General features: G+C 43.0%; 1 protein-coding gene across 2 annotated transcripts in view; it reads left to right on the plus strand.

Moving 5' to 3' along the window:
• Positions 1 to 20,174, plus strand: part of LOC139422649 (PALM2 and AKAP2 fusion) — a 228,511-nt gene that overhangs the window by 64,409 nt on the left and 143,928 nt on the right. For both annotated transcript variants that reach the window (XM_071173806.1, XM_071173805.1), the window contains exon 4: positions 6,881 to 7,011. In XM_071173806.1, coding sequence (XP_071029907.1) covers positions 6,881 to 7,011 — 131 coding nt within the window. The remainder of the gene's footprint in view (positions 1 to 6,880; positions 7,012 to 20,174) is intronic.

Genomic DNA, 20,174 nt, shown 5'->3' on the forward strand with positions numbered 1-20,174 from the left:
AGTTGTCTTTATTACTATCTCACCATAACTAGTTGTCTTTATTACTATCTCACCATAACTAGTTGTCTTTATTGCTATCTCACCATAACTAGTTGTCTTTATCACTATCTCACCATAACTAGTTGTCTTTATCACTATCTCACCATAACTAGTTGTCTTTATTACTATCTCACCATAACTAGTTGTCTTTATTACTATCTCACCATAACTAGTTGTCTTTATCACTATCTCACCATAACTAGTTGTCTTTATCACTATATCACCATAACTAGTTGTCTTTATTACTATCTCACCATAACTAGTTGTCTTTATCACTATCTCACCATAACTAGTTGTCTTTATCACTATCTCATTCATGTCCTCATTCCATAACTAGTTGTCTTTATCACTATCTCATTCATGTCCTCATTCCATAACTAGTTGTCTTTATTACTATCTCATTCATGTCCTTCCATTCCATAACTAGTTGTCTTTATCACTATCTCATTCATGTCCTCATTCCATAACTAGTTGTCTTTATCACTATCTCATTCATGTCCTCATTCCATAACTAGTTGTCTTTATCACTATCTCATTCATGTCCTCATTCCATAACTAGTTGTGTTTATTACTATCTCATTCATGTCCTCATTCAATAACTAGTTGTCTTTATCACTATCTCACCATAACTAGTTGTCTTTATTACTATCTCACCATAACTAGTTGTCTTTATCACTATCTCACCATAACTAGTTGTCTTTATCACTATGTCATTCATGTCCTCATTCCATAACTAGTTGTCTTTATTACTATCTCATTCATGTCCTCATTCCATAACTAGTTGTGTTTATTACTATCTCATTCATGTCCTTCCATTCCATAACTAGTTGTGTTTATCACTATCTCACCATAACTAGTTGTCTTTATCACTATCTCATTCATGTCCTTCCATTCCATAACTAGTTGTGTTTTTCTCACTATTTCATTCATGTCCTCATTCCATAACTAGTTGTCTTTATCACTATCTCATTCATGTCCTTCCATTCCATAACTAGTTGTGTTTTTCTCACTATTTCATTCATGTCCTCATTCATCTCTTACTGTAGTGTCCTGACTATTGTTACTACTCATTGAGTATTATTATATCTCCTATTATTATCTATGTGTCATCGTTGATTTGATATGTGTCTATATGTTTGCTTTAACAATGTAGGGTCACGTGTTCCATTACAATAAAGCCATTTGTTCTGCCCTATTATTATTCGACCATGCTGGTCATTTATGAACATTTGAACATCTTGGCCATGTTCTGTTATAATCTCCACCCGGCACAGCCAGAAGAGGACTGGCCACCCCACATAGCCTGGTTCCTCTCTAGGTTTCTTCCTAGGTTTTGGCCTTTCTAGGGAGTTTTTCTGTTTGGGGTTTTAGGCTGGGTTTCTGTACAGCAATTTGAGATGTCAGCTGATGTACTAAGGGCTATATAAATAAATTTGATTTGATTTGATTTGGAGAGCGTGAGAGAGAGAGAGAGAGAGAGAGAGAGAGAGACTAGAGAGAGAGAGAGAGAGAGAGAGGGAGACTAGAGAGAGAGAGAGAGAGAGAGAGCGAGAGAGAGAGAGAGAGAGAGAGAGAGAGAGAGAGAGAGAGAGAGAGAGAGAGAGAGAGCGAGAGAGATTTTCTCTCCAGAGAACTAACTTCTCTTTGTGTTAAACTCTCTCTCTGTTTACTCTGTCTCTCCCACAGAGCTGATGTTGTCTATATAATAGTCCCTCGAGTCAGGGATTTATCACACCGACTACATCTCTGAGAGAGTATTCAGTAAAGTGCCACTTCCTCAACAGCTAACAATTCTTTACTCTGGAGAACAGATGGAACAAAGACTCATTCTAAACTCTCTTTGGGCACGGCCACATTTTTTTGTGAGAGGTAATTGGCATTAAATGTTGGGCACTTAAACAACAGGGTAATTTACCCTCTCTGAACAGCAACCACCCGCTGGTGCATGTGATAACTAGGACCAAGAGGAATGGAGAGAAAGCCTTTAGTTATTATGCCCCCTGCCTCTGGAACAGCCTGGCAGAGAACCTGGGGAGGCCAGATAACCTGGGGGGCCAGAGAACCTGAGGGGGCCAGAGAACCTGAGGGGGCCAGAGAACCTGAGGGGGCCAGAGAACCTGAGAGGGGCAGAGAACCTGAGGGGGCCAGAGAACCTGAGGGGGGCAGAGAACCTGAGGGGGCCAGAGAACCTGAGGGGGGCTGAGGCTCCTGAGGGGGCTAGAGAACCTGAGGGGGCCAGAGAACCTGAGGGGGCAGAGAACCTGAGGGGCCAGAGAACCTGAGTGGGCCAGAGAACCTGAGCGGGCCAGAGAACCTGAGGGGGCCAGAGAACCTGAGGGGGGCTGAAACTGTTTTTAAAGAGAGGTTAAACACTGAAACTTTGGACATTTTATTAAAACCTCTTTGAGACAGGCAGGACGGTAGCATCCTGGCCAACAGCCGGTGAAATTGCAAAGCGCCAAATTCAAAATACAGAAATAATCATAATAAACATTCATGAAAATGTGTTATACATCGGCTTAAAGATGAACTCCTTGTTAATCCAGACACTTTGTCAGATTTGAAAGAAGGCTTTAGTGTGAAAGCATACCATGCGATTATCTGAGGACAGTGCCCTCGCTTACAAAAGCATACAAACTTTTTCCAACCAAGTAGAGGAGTCACGAAAGTCAGAAATAGCGATAAAATTAATCACTTACCTTTGAGGATCTTCATCTGGTTGCACTTACAAGAGTCCCAGCTACACAATAAATTGATGTTTTGTTCGATAAAGTCCCTCTTTATATCCCAAAAACTCTGTTTTGTTGGAGCGTTTTGTTCAGTAACCCACTGACTTTAAAGGCCGTCAAAGCATGCAGATGAATACCTCCTAATAGTACCGGTAAAGTTCGTAGAAACATGTCAAACGATGTTTATAATTAATCCTCAGGTTGTCAATTATCTAAATAATGGATAATATTTCAACCGGACAATAGCGTATTCAATAGAAAGGAAAAACAACGAAGGGCGCGCACTCGGTCACGCGCGCAGACCAGCTCTGCTTCATTCTACAGTCCACTTACAAAATGGTCTCATTCTTCTTCATTTTCAGAAAACAAGCCTGAAACAATGTCTAAAGACTGTTGACCTCTAGTGGAAGCCATAGGAACTGCAATCTGGGTCCTAACCCTTATATGGTCCGATAGGCTTTCAATTGAAAACCACCTACATTAAAATAAATCCCACTTCCTGGATGGATTTTTCTCAGATTTTCGCTTGCCATATCAGTTCTGTTATACTCACAGACATTATTTTAACAGTTTTGGAAACTTTAGTGTTTTATATCCAATACTACCATGCATATGTATATCCTAGCTTCTGGGCCTGAGTAACAGGCAGTTTACATTGGGCACCTCATTCATCCAAACGTCCGAATACTGCCCCCTACCCCGAAGAAGCTAAAGAGACATAAAAATGCATATTTTTAGCTTCTTAGTCGCTCAGTTTTTACTGTTATTCTTTAGCTTTTTATCATCTTATGTTTGTTGTGTAGTAAATATGACATTGTTTTTAACTATTGTTTTCCTGTAAAGCACATTGTATTGCATTCCATGTCTGAAATGTGTGTTTTATAACTAAATCTTCATTTGATTTCACTTCTTGTTACCAATGTGTCCTGGTCAAAGTAATGCAGTAAATAGTTGTTCCATTTGGGACGAAGCCTGTGGCTTTGGGACAGTTAAAAGGCCAGTTGGCAGAGAACCTGAGGGACCTACTGGGTACATAACTTAATGGCATGTTTGCTTTATCTTGGCCAGGTCGCGGTTGTAAATGAGAACTTGTTCGCAACTAGACTACCTGCTTAAATAAAGGAGAAATATATATATATATATATATTTTTTAAAACATGTACTGGGCTGGACAATCATTGATTGATTTAAAAACCAATAGAAGAATCCTAAAATGCAGAGACCTTAAAACCGGTGTGTTCTCTGTCTGTATGTTTTGCAGTTGACCAATGGCTTTTCTAGGGTTGACCAGGGACGAGAGTATTACAGTAGTCAAGCCTGGATGAGTCTCTCTGTATCAGCCTGAGAGAGAAATGTACAGTACATAGATCAATAATAAATGGTTTGTTTACAGTGAAATGCAGAACTGGAATAACAAACTAGTCTGGAGTCTGGCTGCTCATTCTCAGATCTGTTTTCTGGTCAAATGCCATAAACATAAATCTGTTTGAAGTTAGCCCTGTGCCGGTCTACTGTATAGTACACAATCTATCTGCTAATTGTTCAATGAGGTCTGTGCCTCTGTGTCAATCTGTGTGTCTCTGTCTCTGTGTCTCTGTCTCTCTGTGTCTCTGTCTCTCTGTGTCTGTCTCTGTGTCTCTGTCTCTCTGTGTCTCTGTCTCTCTGTGTGCCTCTGTCTCTCTGTGTCTCTGTCTCTCTGTGTCTCTGTCTCTGTGTCTCTCTGTGTCTGTCTCTGTGTCTCTGTCTCTGTCTCTCTGTGTCTCAGTCTCTCTGTGTGCCTCTCTGTGTGCCTCTGTCTCTCTGTGTCTCTCTGTGTCTCTCTTTATCTCTCTGTGCGCCTCTCTGTGTGTCTCTGTGTCTCTGTGTGTCTCTGTGTGTCTCTGTGTCTGTGTCTCTCTGTGTGTCTCTGTGCGTCTCTGTGTGAAACTTCTTAAATAGTAGTCTGTTTAATTAAGAATACAAATTTTCTGAAATCAAGTATACTTTAAATATTTGGATGTGATACTCATTTCGACTTTTCATCTAGCAGAATTCACTGCACACTACTGAGGAAGAAAATCCTATTTTCAAACCCACTTGTGTTCGAACAAAAGCTTATAACCAGAATAGGTGACACACTGTACCAGAATAAATGAATGATGGGGAACAAATGTGACTGTGCATTGGTTGATGCCTTCTCAGTACGGATGAGTAGAATGTTGATATTAGTTGCGTACCAGCCAATGTTTTTACTAAGCAGTATGTTCTGAATAGTGCACAATACTCAGAATATAGAACCAACTTCTATCGTCGGCATATGTGACATAGATATTAGTCAGAAACATTTATTTCAGCACCAAAATGTATTCTAAAAGTGTACAAGTAGGTTCATTTTGGTCATCAAATAAAATAAAATGTTAGTGGTATCATACACGTGTTTATCAGATGTTATTGTGGGTGTAGCGAAATGCTTGTAGTCATGAAGTCACTATCATTCACAACAGAGTTTTGTAAGATTTGTGGGCAAGAGTTTGTCAGGACCGACGCGTCCTTTTATCCATGACAAACACCCACGGGTAACCTATCAACATTCAAAGGCCCGCTGATTGGTCAGAATTCGGACGTTCCCTGTGACGAAGTAAGTGCAGAGAGAGGAAGAACTCTACCCAGAACCACGGGATGACCAGCTGTGTCCATTTACCCAGAACCACGGGCTGAACAGCTGTGTCCATTTACCCAGAACCACGGGATGAACAGCTGTGTCCATTTACCCAGAACCACGGGATGAACAGCTGTGTCCATTTATCCAGGCCCACGGGATGAACAGCTGTGTCCATTTACCCAGGCCCACGGGATGAACAGCTGTGTCCATTTACCCAGAACCACGGGATGAACAGCTGTGTCCATTTACCCAGAACCACGAGATGAGCAGCTGTGTCCATTTACCCAGAACCACGGGATGAGCAGCTGTGTCCATTTACCCAGAACCACGGGATGAGCAGCTGTGTCCATTTACCCAGAACCACGGGATGAGCAGCTGTGTCCATTTACCCAGAACCACGGGATGAGCAGCTGTGTCCATTTACCCAGAACCACGGGATGAGCAGCTGTGTCCATTTACCCAGAACCACGGGATGAGCAGCTGTGTCCATTTACCCAGAACCACGGGATGAGCAGCTGTGTCCATTTACCCAGAACCACGGGATGAGCAGCTGTGTCCATTTACCCAGAACCACGGGATGAGCAGCTGTGTCCATTTACCCAGAACCACGGGATGAACAGCTGTGATGATTGCTCTCTATCCAACAGCACTGTCGGTGAGACAGACCTGTCCAGCAGCGTCCAGCGGATCGGACTTTGTTTACACAAGACAAAATGTCTCACTTTTTTTTTACCTGAGACATTCTGCACCAAGCACCTTAACTAGATGTAAAACCTCCTGCACGAAAACATCAACATAAGTTACAGATTTCTTGAGTTATCTTAGATTCATTCTGTCTATTTTGAGGAAATGATACTGCCTTCCTTCAGATAGTGTCTCATGGGGGAAAAACATCAGTAACTGCCACGGAACTGAATTCTTGTTTTTCTTAAATGAGAAACAGCAAAAACACACATGGAATCAATAGTTCAGTTCTTTAAGTAAGTAGTAGATAAAACAGCTGTCTGTCTGTCTGTCTGTCTGTCTTTTCCTATTGTCTGTCTGTCTGTCTGTCTGTCTGTCTGTCTGTCTGTCTGTCTGTCAATTTCAATTTAAGTGTTTTATTGTCATGGGAAACATATGTTAACTTTGCCAAAGCAAATGAAAAAGATAATATTCAAAAGTGAAATAAACAAAAAGTTCCAAAAGAATAAAGACATTTAAATTATAATATTATGTCTATATACAGTGTTGTAACTGTGCAAATAGTTAAAGTACAAAAGACAAAATAAATAAACATAAATATGAGTTGTATTTACAATGGTGTTTGTTCTTCACTGGTTGACCTTTACTTGTGGCAACAGGTCACACATCTTGCTGCTGTGATGTCACACTGTGGTATTTCACCCAGTAGAATGGGGAATTTATCAACAATTATTTATATTTTTTCTAAACCTGTTGTCTCTTTTCTTATCTGTCTCTCTGTCACCAGTCTAAAGCCATGAGAGAGCGTTGGCTCCTACAAGGCACGTCCCCTGGAACTAACGACGAAGACGATGGCCGAAGAAGACAGCTGGAGAAGGACGAAGAGCAGGGGAAGAGACTGGAGGACACTATTCACAGGTACAAACATAGGAGAGGAAGAGACTGGGGGATACTATTCACAGGTACAAACATAGGAGAGGAAGAGATTGGGGGACACTATTCACAGGTACAAACATAGGAGAGGAAGAGACTGGAGGACACTATTTACGGGTACACACATAGGAGAGGAAGAGACTGGGGGACACTATTTACGGTTGCACACACATGCAGTTAGTGATGGGAAACAGAGACTTTCTGAAGCCTTTCACCAAACTGTGCCAAGAACAGTTCGTTACTCTAAACACAACGCAGATTAGAACATAACGCCCATTAGAACACAACGCCCATTAGAAACACAACGGCCATTAGAACACAACGCCCATTAGAAACACAACGCCCATTAGAACACAACGTCCATTAGAAACACAACACCCATTAGAACACAACGCCCATTAGAACACAACGCCCATTAGAACACAACGCCCATTAGAAACACAACGCCCATTAGAACACAACGCCCATTAGAACACAATGCCCATTAGAACACAATGCCCATTAGAACACAACGCCCATTAGGAACACAACGCCCATTAGAACACAACGCCCATTAGAACACAACGCCCATTAGAACACAACGCCCATTAGAAACACAACGCCCATTAGAACACAACGCCCATTAGAACACAACGCCCATTAGAAACACAATGCCCATTAGAACACAACGCCCATTAGAACACAACGCCCATTAGAACACAACGCCCATTAGAACACAACGCCCATTAGAAACACAACGCCCATTAGAAACACAACGCCTATTAGAACACAACGCCCATTAGAACACAACGCCCATTAGAAACACAACGCCCATTAGAAACACAACGCCTATTAGAACACAACGCCTATTAGAACACAATGCCCATTAGAACACAACGCCCATTAGAACACAACGCCCATTAGAACACAACGCCCATTAGAAACACAACGCCCATTAGAACACAACGCCCATTAGAACACAATGCCCATTAGAACACAATGCCCATTAGAACACAACGCCCATTAGGAACACAACGCCCATTAGAACACAACGCCCATTAGAACACAACGCCCATTAGAACACAACGGCCATTAGAAACACAACGCCCATTAGAACACAACGCCCATTAGAACACAACGCCCATTAGAAACACAATGCCCATTAGAACACAACGCCCATTAGAACACAACGCCCATTAGAACACAACGCCCATTAGAACACAACGCCCATTAGAAACACAACGCCCATTAGAAACACAACGCCTATTAGAACACAACGCCCATTAGAACACAACGCCCATTAGAAACACAACGCCCATTAGAAACACAACGCCTATTAGAACACAACGCCTATTAGAACACAATGCCCATTAGAACACAACGCCCATTAGAACACAACGCCTATTAGAACACAACGCCTATTATAACACAATGCCCATTAGAACACAACGCCCATTAGAACACAACGCCCATTAGAACACAACGCCCATTAGAACACAACGCCCATTAGTGACATCTGGTGGTCAGCAATAAAAAGCAGCGTTTGACATTCATTTCAAAGTTTGCTCTCCACAACCTAACATCAAATCTCCGAGGCGCTGCGGTTCATCGCAGGTCGTCGTAGCCTAGAATCAGTTACCATTCCAGGTTGGCACCTTCCATCATCCGTCCCCCTGTTGCTGTGAATCCCTTGTTTTTGCTGTCAAAAACTGTGAGTAGGCGGCATTATTTAGGATGCTTAAGACAGAAGCTTATTACCATATTCAATTAAACAAATTGTTTGAACAACAATGTGCAGAAAGTGTATTGAAATAAAATATATTTGTAATAATAATAAGCATTCGCCAGATTTCAAGCTCATTTCCCTCTGTCAGTGTTCTGGTCCCTGACTCTAGTTACTGAGCTACCATGAACAAATCCTGACTACACTGTAGACCTAACTACGGTGTCCAGTAGAGGTCAGTGTTTGAATGCAACTTGGAATAGAAGAAAAGCACCAGAAATCAGTGTGATCTCGCAAGTGATCAAATGATAATGTCACTTTAAAACGAGCATCGGTAGGTACATTGTGTCACGTCCCCCCCCCCCCCGGCTCTTGAGGGCGCCAGGCTGCCCTGCATCACGCACTCCCATCATCCATTGCGCACACCTGCCTTCCCTCATCACGCCCATCAGCGATATCTCACCTGGACTCACTCATCACCTGTTTATTACCTCCCCTATATTAGTCAGTCCCCTGCTCTGTTCCCTGCTGCTGCATTGATAGTTTTGTGTCTGTATTACTCGTGTGCTGACGCTGTTCCTGTCTCGTTCCATGTCCGTTCCTTATTAAACGTTTGACTCCCCCGTACCTGCTCCGTCTCTCCAGCGTCATCCCATGTGAACACATTGTGATGGATCAGTAGTGCTTTGAAGAACCACGAGCATCGAAGCTCTGGCAGCACTCGTTCCGTCATTACAGTGTTGATTCTGTTCCGTTTTTTGTTTTTGGAGAAGCAAAGGTAAGTACTTAATGTCTTGTGCTGACAAGTTGATGTATCTCAACCCGGTTGACCATCAGTTCCATCACGAGAGGTCACCTGGGCTTCCTGCTTTAGTTCGGCTTCTAATCACCACATCTTCAAAATCCTTGATTGAATACCTGTTGGAGACGGGATGCAAATTGAAGAAAGTCTAGGGTGTCTGTCGGGTAGAGGTAGAGATGATATGATCCTTAACTCGCCTGTCAAACCCCTTTCGTGATGAACAAAAAGTGAGCGCTACGGGGCGATAGTCATTTAGTTCAGTTAAGTGGATAAGTGGCCCTGTCTACTGGTGACAGTGCGACAGTGTTGAGGCTGTGGGGAAGTGTTGAGGCTGTGGGGAAGTGTTGAGGCTGTGTGGAAGGGTTGAGGCTGTGGGGAAGTGTTGAGGCTGTGGGGAAGTGTTGAGGCTGTGGGGAAGTGTTGAGGCTGTGGGGAAGGGTTGAGGCTGTGGGGAAGTGTTGAGGCTGTGTGGAAGGGTTGAGGCTGTGGGGAAGTGTTGAGGCTGTGGGGAAGGGTTGAGGCTGTGGGGAAGTGTTGAGGCTGTGTGGAAGGGTTGAGGCTGTGGGGAAGTGTTGAGGCTGTGGGGAAGTGTTGAGGCTGTGGGGAAGTGTTGAGGCAGTGGGGAAGTGTTGAGGCTGTGGGGAAGGGTTGAGGCTGTGGGGAAGTGTTGAGGCTGTGTGGAAGGGTTGAGGCTGTGGGGAAGTGTTGAGGCTGTGGGGAAGTGTTGAGGCTGTGGGGAAGTGTTGAGGCTGTGTGGAAGGGTTGAGGCTGTGGGGAAGTGTTGAGGCTGTGGGGAAGTGTTGAGTCTGTGGGGAAGTGTTGAGGCTGTGGGGAAGTGTTGAGGCTGTGGGGAAGTGGACTGAAAGTCAGAGTCTTGATATCCTGCTCATTATGTAACACAGTCACTGAGTCATTCACATGTGAAAGAACCATTCTTCATGATTTTCCCTAACATAACATAACAGTTCAGAAGAGTCCACTATAAGAAGTGGTATTCATTGCAGACACCTGATAGGCATAACTAATAAATAGGATATAGAGTTTTTTTTGTGCACTAGATTTAACTTTTTCCATATATAGCCATAGAGCATGTCATTAGTGGGCTTTTATACAGCCATAGAGCATGTCATTAGCGGGCTTTTATACAGCCATAGAGCATGTCATTAGTGGGCTTTTATACAGCCATAGAGCATGTCATTAGTGGGCTTTTATACAGCCATAGAGCATGTCATTAGTGGGCTTTTATATAGTCATAGAGCATGTCATTAGTGGGCTTTTATACAGCCATAGAGCATGTCATTAGTGGGATTTTATACGGCCATAGAGCATGTCATTAGTGGGCTTTTATACAGCCATAGAGCATGTCATTAGTGGGCTTTTATATAGTCATAGAGCATGTCATTAGTGGGCTTTTATATAGTCATAGAGCATGTCATTAGTGGGCTTTTATACAGCCATAGAGCATGTCATTAGTGGGCTTTTATATAGCCATAGAGCATGTCATTAGTGGGCTTTTATATAGCCATAGAGCATGTCATTAGTGGGCTTTTATATAGCCAAAGAGCATGTCATTAGTGGGCTTTCAATATGTTCTTTGCAGCAACACTTCAGGCCGTTAGACTGTTTAGTTAAACGGCAGCTAACAACCGTTCCTGTGTTGGCTAGAGACTAGATGAAGTTCTGGAGGCTGCATCTCACCCAGAAAGACTTAGATTGCTAACAACCGTTCCTGTGTTGGCTAGAGACTAGAGAAGCACATGGACTATTCAGAGAGAGACACCGTGAGCCTCTGCTGCCTGTGGTACACCTCTCTCTCTTCCTCTGTGGTACACCTCTCTCTTTCTCTGTGGTATACCTCTCTCTTCCTCTGTGGTATACCTCTCTCTTCCTCTGTGGTATACCTTTCTCTTTCTCTGTGGTATACCTCTCTCTTCCTCTGTGGTATACCTTTCTCTTTCTCTGTGGTATACCTCTCTCTTCCTCTGTGGTATACCTCTCTCTTCCTCTGTGGTATACCTCTCTCTTCCTCTGTGGTATACCTCTCTCTTCCTCTGTGGTATACCTCTCTTTCTCTGTGGTATACCTCTCTCTTTCTCAGTGGTATAACTCTCTCTTTCTCTGTGGTATACCTCTCTCTTCCTCTGTGGTATACCTCTCTCTTTCTCTGTGGTATACCTCTCTCTTTCTCTGTGGTATACCTCTCTCTTCCTCTGTGGTATACCTCTCTCTTTCTCTGTGGTATACCTCTCTCTTTCTCTGTGGTATACCTCTCTCTTTCTCTGTGGTATACCTCTCTCTTTCTCTGTGGTATACCTCTCTCTTTCTCTGTGGTATACCTCTCTCTTTCTCTGTGGTATACCTATCTCTTTCTCTGTGGTATACCTCTCTCTTTCTCTGTGGTATGCTGAGCTGGTAGACAAACAGGCTGCAGCTCTATATTTGCCCCCCTGTGGAACAGAACAGTGGCCCCAAAAATAAACGATGACAATCAGATGCTTTCCGCTGCAGAGAGAGACGGAGGTTTCAGTCATCTAGTCGAGGCGCTTATCCAGAGAGGCTTACAGGAGCATTAAGGGTTAAAGTGCCTTGTTCAAGAACACACCAACAGATGGTTTGTTTCTTCACCTAGTCACCTCAGGGATTCAAACCAGCAACCTTACAGTAACTGACCCAACACTCCACTAGGCTACAGAGACCGCTAGCTAACTATCTCTAGCATAAACCATACTCATAGAATAGACACTTCCTCTGGACAACAACATGGACACTTCCTCTGGACAACAACATGGACACTTCCTCTGGACAACAACATGGACACTTCCTCTGGACAACAACATGGACACTTCCTCTGGACAACAACATGGACACTTCCTCTGGACAACAACATGGACACTTCCTCTGGACAACAACATGGACACTTCCTCTGGACAACAACATGGACACTTCCTCTGGGCAGCAACATGGACACTTCCTCTGGACAACAACATGGACACTTCCTCTGGACAACAACATGGACACTTCCTCTGGACAACAACATGGAGCAACACTCACAGATGCTCATGTTCAGATACATCAACTTGTCAGCACAAGGCATTAAGTACTTACCTTCTCCCAAAACAGAACAGAATCAACACTGCAATGTAATGATGGAACGATTGATACCAGAGGCGCCGATGCAGTTTTCAAAGCACTACTAATACGACACAGTGTACCTACCGATGTACGTTTCAAAGTGACATTATCACGTTTTTTAAATTATTTTAAAAATTTTGATTTCACCTTTATTTAACCAGGTAGGCTAGTCGAGAACAAGTTCTCATTTACAACTGCGACCTGGCCAAGATAAAGCAAAGCAGTTCGACACAAACAACAACACAGAGTTACACATGGAATAAACAAACATACAGTCAATAATACAGTTGAAAAAGTCTATATACAGTGTATGCAAATGACGTAGGATAAGGGAGGTAAAGGCAATAAATAGGCCATGTGGCGAAAAAATTACAATATAGCAATTAAACACTGGAATGGTAGATGTGCAGAAGATGAGTGTTCAAGTAGAGATACTGGGGGGCAAAGGAGCAAAACAATAAATAAATAAATAACAGTATGGGGATAAGGTAGTTGGATAGGCTATTTACAGATGGGCTGTGTACAGGTGCAGTGATCTGTGAGCTGCTCTGACAGCTGGTGCTTAAAGCTAGTGAGGAAGATAAGTGTTTCCAGTTTCAGAGATTTCTGTAGTTCGTTCCAGTCATTGGCAGCAGAGAACTGGAAGGAAAGGCGGCCAAAGGATACATTGGCTTTGGGGATGACCAGTGAAATATACCTGCTGGAGCGCGTGCTACGGGTGGGTGTTGCTATGATGACCAGTGAGCTGAGATGAGGCGGGGCTTTACCTAGCAGACTTATAGATAACCTGGAGCCAGTGGGTTTGGAGACGAATATGAAGCAAGGGCCAGCCAACGAGAGCATACAGGTCGCAGTGGTGGGTTGTATATGGGGCTTTGGTAACAAAACGGATGGCACTGTGATAGACTGGATCCAGTTTGCTGAGTAGAGTGTTGGAGGCTATTTTGTAGATGACATCACCGAAGTCAAGGATCGGTAGGATAGTCAGTTTTACGAGGGTATGTTTGGCAGCATGAGTGAAGGATGCTATGTTCTGAAATACGGCTCTAAATTTAATGGATTTGGATTGGATATGTTTAATATGAGTCTGGAAGGAGAGTGTACAATCTAACCAGACACCTAGGTATTTGTAGTTGTCCACATATTCTAAGTCAGAGCCGTCCAGAGTAGTGATGCTGGACTGCGGGCAGGTGTGGGCAGCGATCGTTTGAAGAGCATGCATTTAGTTTTACTTGTATTTAAGAGTAGTTGGAGGCCATGGAAGGAGAGTTGTATGGCATTGAAGCTCGTCTGGAGGTTAGTTAACACAGTGTCCAAAGAAGGGCCAGATGTATACAGAATGGTGTCGTCTGCATAGAGGTAGATCAGAGAATCACCACTAGCAAGAGCGACATCATTGATGTATACATCTGGCCCTTCTTTGGACACTGTGTTAACTAACCTACAGAGAAAAGAGTTGTCCCGAGGATTGAACCCTGTGGCACCCCCATAGAGACTGCCAGAGGCCCGGACAACATACCCTCCCGATTTGACACACTGAACTCTATCAGAGAAGTAGTTGGTGAACCAGGCGAGGCAGTCATTTGAGAAACCAAGGCTGTCGAGTCTGCCGATAAGGATGTGGTGATTGACAGAGTCGAAAGCCTTGGCCAGGTCGATGAATACGGATGCACAGTATTGTCTCTTATTGATGGCGGTTATGATATCGTTTAGGACCTTGAGCGTGGCTGAGGTGCACCAGCTCTGAAACCAGATTGCATAGCGGAGAAGGTTGAACAGGCTAGTATTAAGGGTTGCAACAATTTGGGCGGATAATTTTAGAAAGAGAGGGTCCAGATTGTCTTTCAGAACATCAGCTATCTGGATTTTGGTGAAGGAGAAATGGGGGAGACTTGGGCAAGTTTCTGTGGAGGGTGCCGGGCAGTTGACCGGGGTAGGGGTAGCCAGGTGGAAGGCATGGCCAGCCGTAGAAAAATGCTAATTGAGATTCTCAATTATCGCGGATGTATCTGTGGTGACAGTGTTTCCTAGCCTTAGTGGAGTTGGCAGCTGGGAGGAGGTGCTCTTATTCTCCATGGACTTTACAGTGTCCCAGAACTTTTTGGAGTTTGTGCTACAGGATGCAAATTGCTGTTTGCAAAAGCTAGCCTTAGGTTTCCTAACTGCCTGCGTATATTGGTTCCTAACTTCCCTGAAAAGTTGCATATCACGGGGGCTATTCGATGCTAATGCAGTACGCCACAGGATGTTTTTGTGCTGGTCAAGGGCGGTCAGGTCTGGAGTGAACCAAGGGGTACATCTGTTCCTGGTTCTACATTTTTTGAATGGGGCATGCTTATTTAAGATGGTGAGGAAAGCACTTTTAAAGAATAACCAGGCATCCTCTACTGATGGAATGAGGTCAATATCCTTCCAGGATACCCTGGACAGGTCGATTAGAAAGGCCTGCTCGCTGAAGTGTTTTAGGGAGCGTTTGACAGAGATGAGAGGTGGTCGTTTGACCGCAGACCCATTACGGACGCAGGCAATGAGGCAGTGATCGCTGAGATCCTGGTTGAAAACAGCAGAGGTGTATTTGGAGGGCATTGATCATTTGTGTGAGATTGAGGGCATCAATCTTAGATTGTAGGATGGCCGCGGTGTTAAGCATGTCCCAGTTTAGGTCACCTAACAGCACAAGCTCTGACGATAGATGGGGGGCAATCAATTCACATATGGTGTCCAGGGCACAGCTGGAGGCAGAGAGTGGTCGATAGCAAGCGGCAACAGTGAGAGACTTGTTTCTGGGAAGGTGGATTTTTAAAAGTAAAAGCTCAAATTGTTTGGGAACAGACCTGGATAGTAAGAAAAAACTTTGCAGGCTTTCGCTGCAGTAGATTGCAACTCCGACCCCTTTGGCAGTTCTATCTTGTCGGAAAATGTTATAGTTAGGGATGGAAATTTCACGGTTTTTGGTGGTCTTCCTAAGCCAGGATTCAGACACGTGATGAATCACGTCTGAAGTTTTGTTTATCACATGCGAGATCCCACTGATTTCTTGTGTTTTCTTCGATTCCAGGTTGCATTCAAACACTGACCTCTACTGGACACCGTAGTTAGGCCTACAATGTAGTCAGGATTTGGTGATGTGTCATCTGACTGGTAGCTCGGTGAGTAGAGTCAGGGACCAGAACACTGACAGAAGGAACGAGGTTGAATCCTGGCGAATGTTTATTATTATTACAAATATATTTTATGACAATAGACAGAGGAGATGAGAGGAGGAGGAGAGGAAAACAGAGGAGAGGAAAACAGAGGATAGGAGAGGAGAGGAGAGGAGAGGAGAGGAGAGGAGAGGAGAGGAGAGGAGAGGAGAGGAGAGGAGAGGAGAACAGGGGAAAGGAGAACAGAGGAGAGGAAAACAGAGGAGAGGAGATGAGAGGACAACAGAGGAGAGGAGAGGAGAGGAGATGATAGGACAACAGAGGAGAGGAGAGGAGAGGAGAGGAGAGGAGAGGAGAGGAGAGGAGAGGAGAGGAGAGGAGAGGAGAGGAGAGGAGAGGATGGGATAGGAGAGGAGAGGAGAGGAGAGGAGAGGAGAGGAGAGGAGAGGAGAGGAGAGGAGAGGAGAGGAGAGGAGAGGAGAGGAGAGGAGAGGAGAACAGGGGAGAACAGAGGAAAGGAGAACAGAGGAGAACAGAGGAGAACAGCTAAATAACATCTCTGTGAATTTATGCTTTATTATATTCAGTTTGATCGTTTGCCATCCAGGCAGAGAGAAATTAGATGGTTCAACGTTTGTTAACGGGCAGAGCAGGGACAGACTTGGACCAGAAACCGACCCGGGCATTTTCTAACAGATCGGCCCCTATTGTTGGCCAAATAATGATTGTTCTGAACTAGACCTGAGAGTTCAACCTAGGGAAGTGTTCCAGTGTTTATCTAGTCTCTCTGTCTGTTTGACAGAGCGAGAGTGATTCCTAATATGGTGAGTAGCTCACATTGGGACCTGTCCTCAGTTCTTCCACAGCAGACAGAGAGAGGAAGGAAGGAAGGAAAGGAAGGAAGGAAGGAAAGGAGAGGTTGATTAAAGAGGAGGGAAAGATCATTTGATTAAAGAGGAAAGCTATTATGTTTAATATTTCATGATAAGCAGTCAGATCTCTGTATTATATTTCATGATAAGCAGTCAGATCTCTGTATTATATTTCATGATAAGCAGTCAGATCTCTGTATTATATTTCATGATAAGCAGTCAGATCTCTGTATTATATTTCATGATAAGCAGTCAGATCTCTGTATTATATTTCATGATAAGCAGTCAGATCTCTGTATTATATTTCATGATAAGCAGTCAGATCTCTGTATTATATTTCATGATAAGCAGTCAGATCTCTGTATTATATTTCATGATAAGCAGTCAGTATCTCTGTATTATATTTCATGATAAGCAGTCAGATCTCTGTATTATATTTCATGATAAGCAGTCAGATCTCTGTATTATATTTCATGATAAGCAGTCAGATCTCTGTATTATATTTCATGATAAGCAGTCAGTCCTCTGTATTATATTTCATGTTAAGCAGTCAGATCTCTGTATTATATTTCATGATAAGCAGTCAGTCCTCTGTATTATATTTCATGATAAGCAGTCAGATCTCTGTATTATATTTCATGATAAGCAGTCAGATCTCTGTATTATATTTCATGATAAGCAGTCAGATCTCTGTATTATATTTCATGATAAGCAGTCAGATCTCTGTATTATAGTTCATGATAAGCAGTCAGATCTCTGTATTATATTTCATGATAAGCAGTCAGATCTCTGTATTATATTTCATGATAAGCAGTCAGATCTCTGTATTATAGTTCATGATAAGCAGTCAGATCTCTGTATTGTATTTCATGATAAGCAGTCAGTCCTCTGTATTATATTTCATGATAAGCAGTCAGTCCTCTGTATTATTTTTCATGTTAAGCAGTCAGATCTCTGTATTATATTTCATGTTAAGCAGTCAGATCTCTGTATTATATTTCATGATAAGCAGTCAGATCTCTGTATTATATTTCATGATAAGCAGTCAGTCCTCTGTATTATATTTCATGATAAGCAGTCAGTCCTCTGTATTATTTTTCATGTTAAGCAGTCAGATCTCTGTATTATATTTCATGATAAGCAGTCAGATCTCTGTATTATATTTCATGATAAGCAGTCAGTCCTCTGTATTATAGTTCATGATAAGCAGTCAGATCTCTGTATTATATTTCATGATAAGCAGTCAGTCCTCTGTATTATAGTTCATGATAAGCAGTCAGATCTCTGTATTATATTTCATGATAAGCAGTCAGATCTCTGTATTATATCTCATGATAAGCAGTCAGATCTCTGTATTATATTTCATGATAAGCAGTCAGATCTCTGTATTATAGTTCATGATAAGCAGTCAGATCTCTGTATTATATTTCATGATAAGCAGTCAGATCTCTGTATTATATTTCATGATAAGCAGTCAGATCTCTGTATTATATTTCATGATAAGCAGTCAGATCTCTGTATTATATTTCATGATAAGCAGTCAGATCTCTGTATTATAGTTCATGATAAGCAGTCAGATCTCTGTATTATATTTCATGATAAGCAGTCAGATCTCTGTATTATATTTCATGATAAGCAGTCAGATCTCTGTATTATATTTCATGATAAGCAGTCAGTCCTCTGTATTATAGTTCATGATAAGCAGTCAGATCTCTGTATTATATTTCATGATAAGCAGTCAGTCCTCTGTATTATAGTTCATGATAAGCAGTCAGATCTCTGTATTATATTTCATGATAAGCAGTCAGATCTCTGTATTATATTTCATGATAAGCAGTCAGATCTCTGTATTATAGTTCATGATAAGCAGTCAGATCTCTGTATTATATTTCATGATAAGCAGTCAGATATCTGTATACTTTGCCTTCTTTAATCTGGGACAGCCTCCTAAATAGCACACTAGCCCCTATGCAGTTGCCTCTGTTGCCCAGAGCCCATAAGGAATAGGGTGCTATTTGGGATGAACACTTTGATCTGTGCTACCAGGCCGCTCGTTTCTGCTCTGCTCCTTAACACACAATATACATACTAGAGGTCGACCGGTCAATAAACACGTCACCTAAGAATCAATAACACAATGATATGTTCCACAACGCACAGTAGGCTAGGTCATCTCTACATGAATCAGTGATAATATAGACGATGAGGAACAGGAAGAGAGGGTGGGAGAAGGAGTAGGCAGATGTGGAGGCAGATGAGGAGGTGAATGAGGAAGAGGAGGAGAAGGAGGAAGAAGAGACGGAAGATGAGGGAGAATGTATCCTGTCAGATGGTATGGTATGCTACATACCTCAGATCTCCTGTTAGAGGGTATGGTATGCTACATACCTCAGGTCTCCTGTTAGAGGGTATGGTATGCTACAGACCTCAGGTCTCCTGTTAGAGGGTATGGTATAGTACATAACTCAGGTCTCCTGTTTGAGGGTATGGTATGCTACATACCTCAGGTCTCCTGTTACAGGGTATGGTATGCTACATACCTCAGGTCTCCTGTTAGAGGGTATGGTATGCTCATACCTCAGGTCTCCTGATAGAGTGTATGGTACATACCTCAGGTCTCCTGTTAGAGGGTATGCTACATACTTCAGGTCTCCTGTTAGAGGGTATGGTAATGCTACATACCTCAGGTCTCCTGTTTGAGGGTATGGTATGCTACATACCTCAGGTCTCCTGTTAGAGGGTGTGGTATGCTACATACCTCAGGTCTCCTGTTAGAGGGTGTGGTATGCTACATACCTCAGGTCTCCTGTTAGAGGGTATGCTACATACCTCAGATCTCCTGTTAGAGGGTATACTTACGTACCTCAGGTCTCCTGTTAGAGTTTATGGTATGCTACATACCTCAGGTCTCCTGTTAGAGGGTATGGTATGCTACATACCTCAGGTCTCCTGTTAGAGGGTATGGTACATACCTCAGGTCTCCTGTTAGAGGGTATGCTACATACCTCAGGTCTCCTGTTAGAGGGTATGGTATGCTATATACCTCAGGTCTTCTGTTAGAGGGTATCGTATGCTACATACCTCAGGTCTCCGGTTAGAGAGTATGGTATGCTACATACCTCAGGTCACCTGTTGGAGGGTGTGTTACATACCTCAGGTCTCCTGTTAGAGGGTATGGTATGCTACATACCTCAGGTCTCCTGTTAGAGGGTATGGTATGCTACATACCTCAGGTCTCCTGTTAGAGGGCATGGTATGCTACATACCTCAGGTCTCCTGTTAGAGGTTATGCTACATACCTCAGGACTCCTGTTAGAGGGTATGGTATGCTACATACCTCAGATCTCCTGTTAGAGGTTATGCTACATACCTCAGGTCTCCTGTTAGAGGGTATGGTATGCTACATACTTCAGGTCTCCTGTTAGAGGGTATGCTACATACCTCAGGACTCCTGTTAGAGGGTATGGTATGCTACATACCTCAGATCTCCTGTTAGA

This window comes from Oncorhynchus clarkii, chromosome 12 (assembly GCF_045791955.1).
Source record: "Oncorhynchus clarkii lewisi isolate Uvic-CL-2024 chromosome 12, UVic_Ocla_1.0, whole genome shotgun sequence".
NCBI classification, from domain to species: domain Eukaryota; kingdom Metazoa; phylum Chordata; class Actinopteri; order Salmoniformes; family Salmonidae; genus Oncorhynchus; species Oncorhynchus clarkii.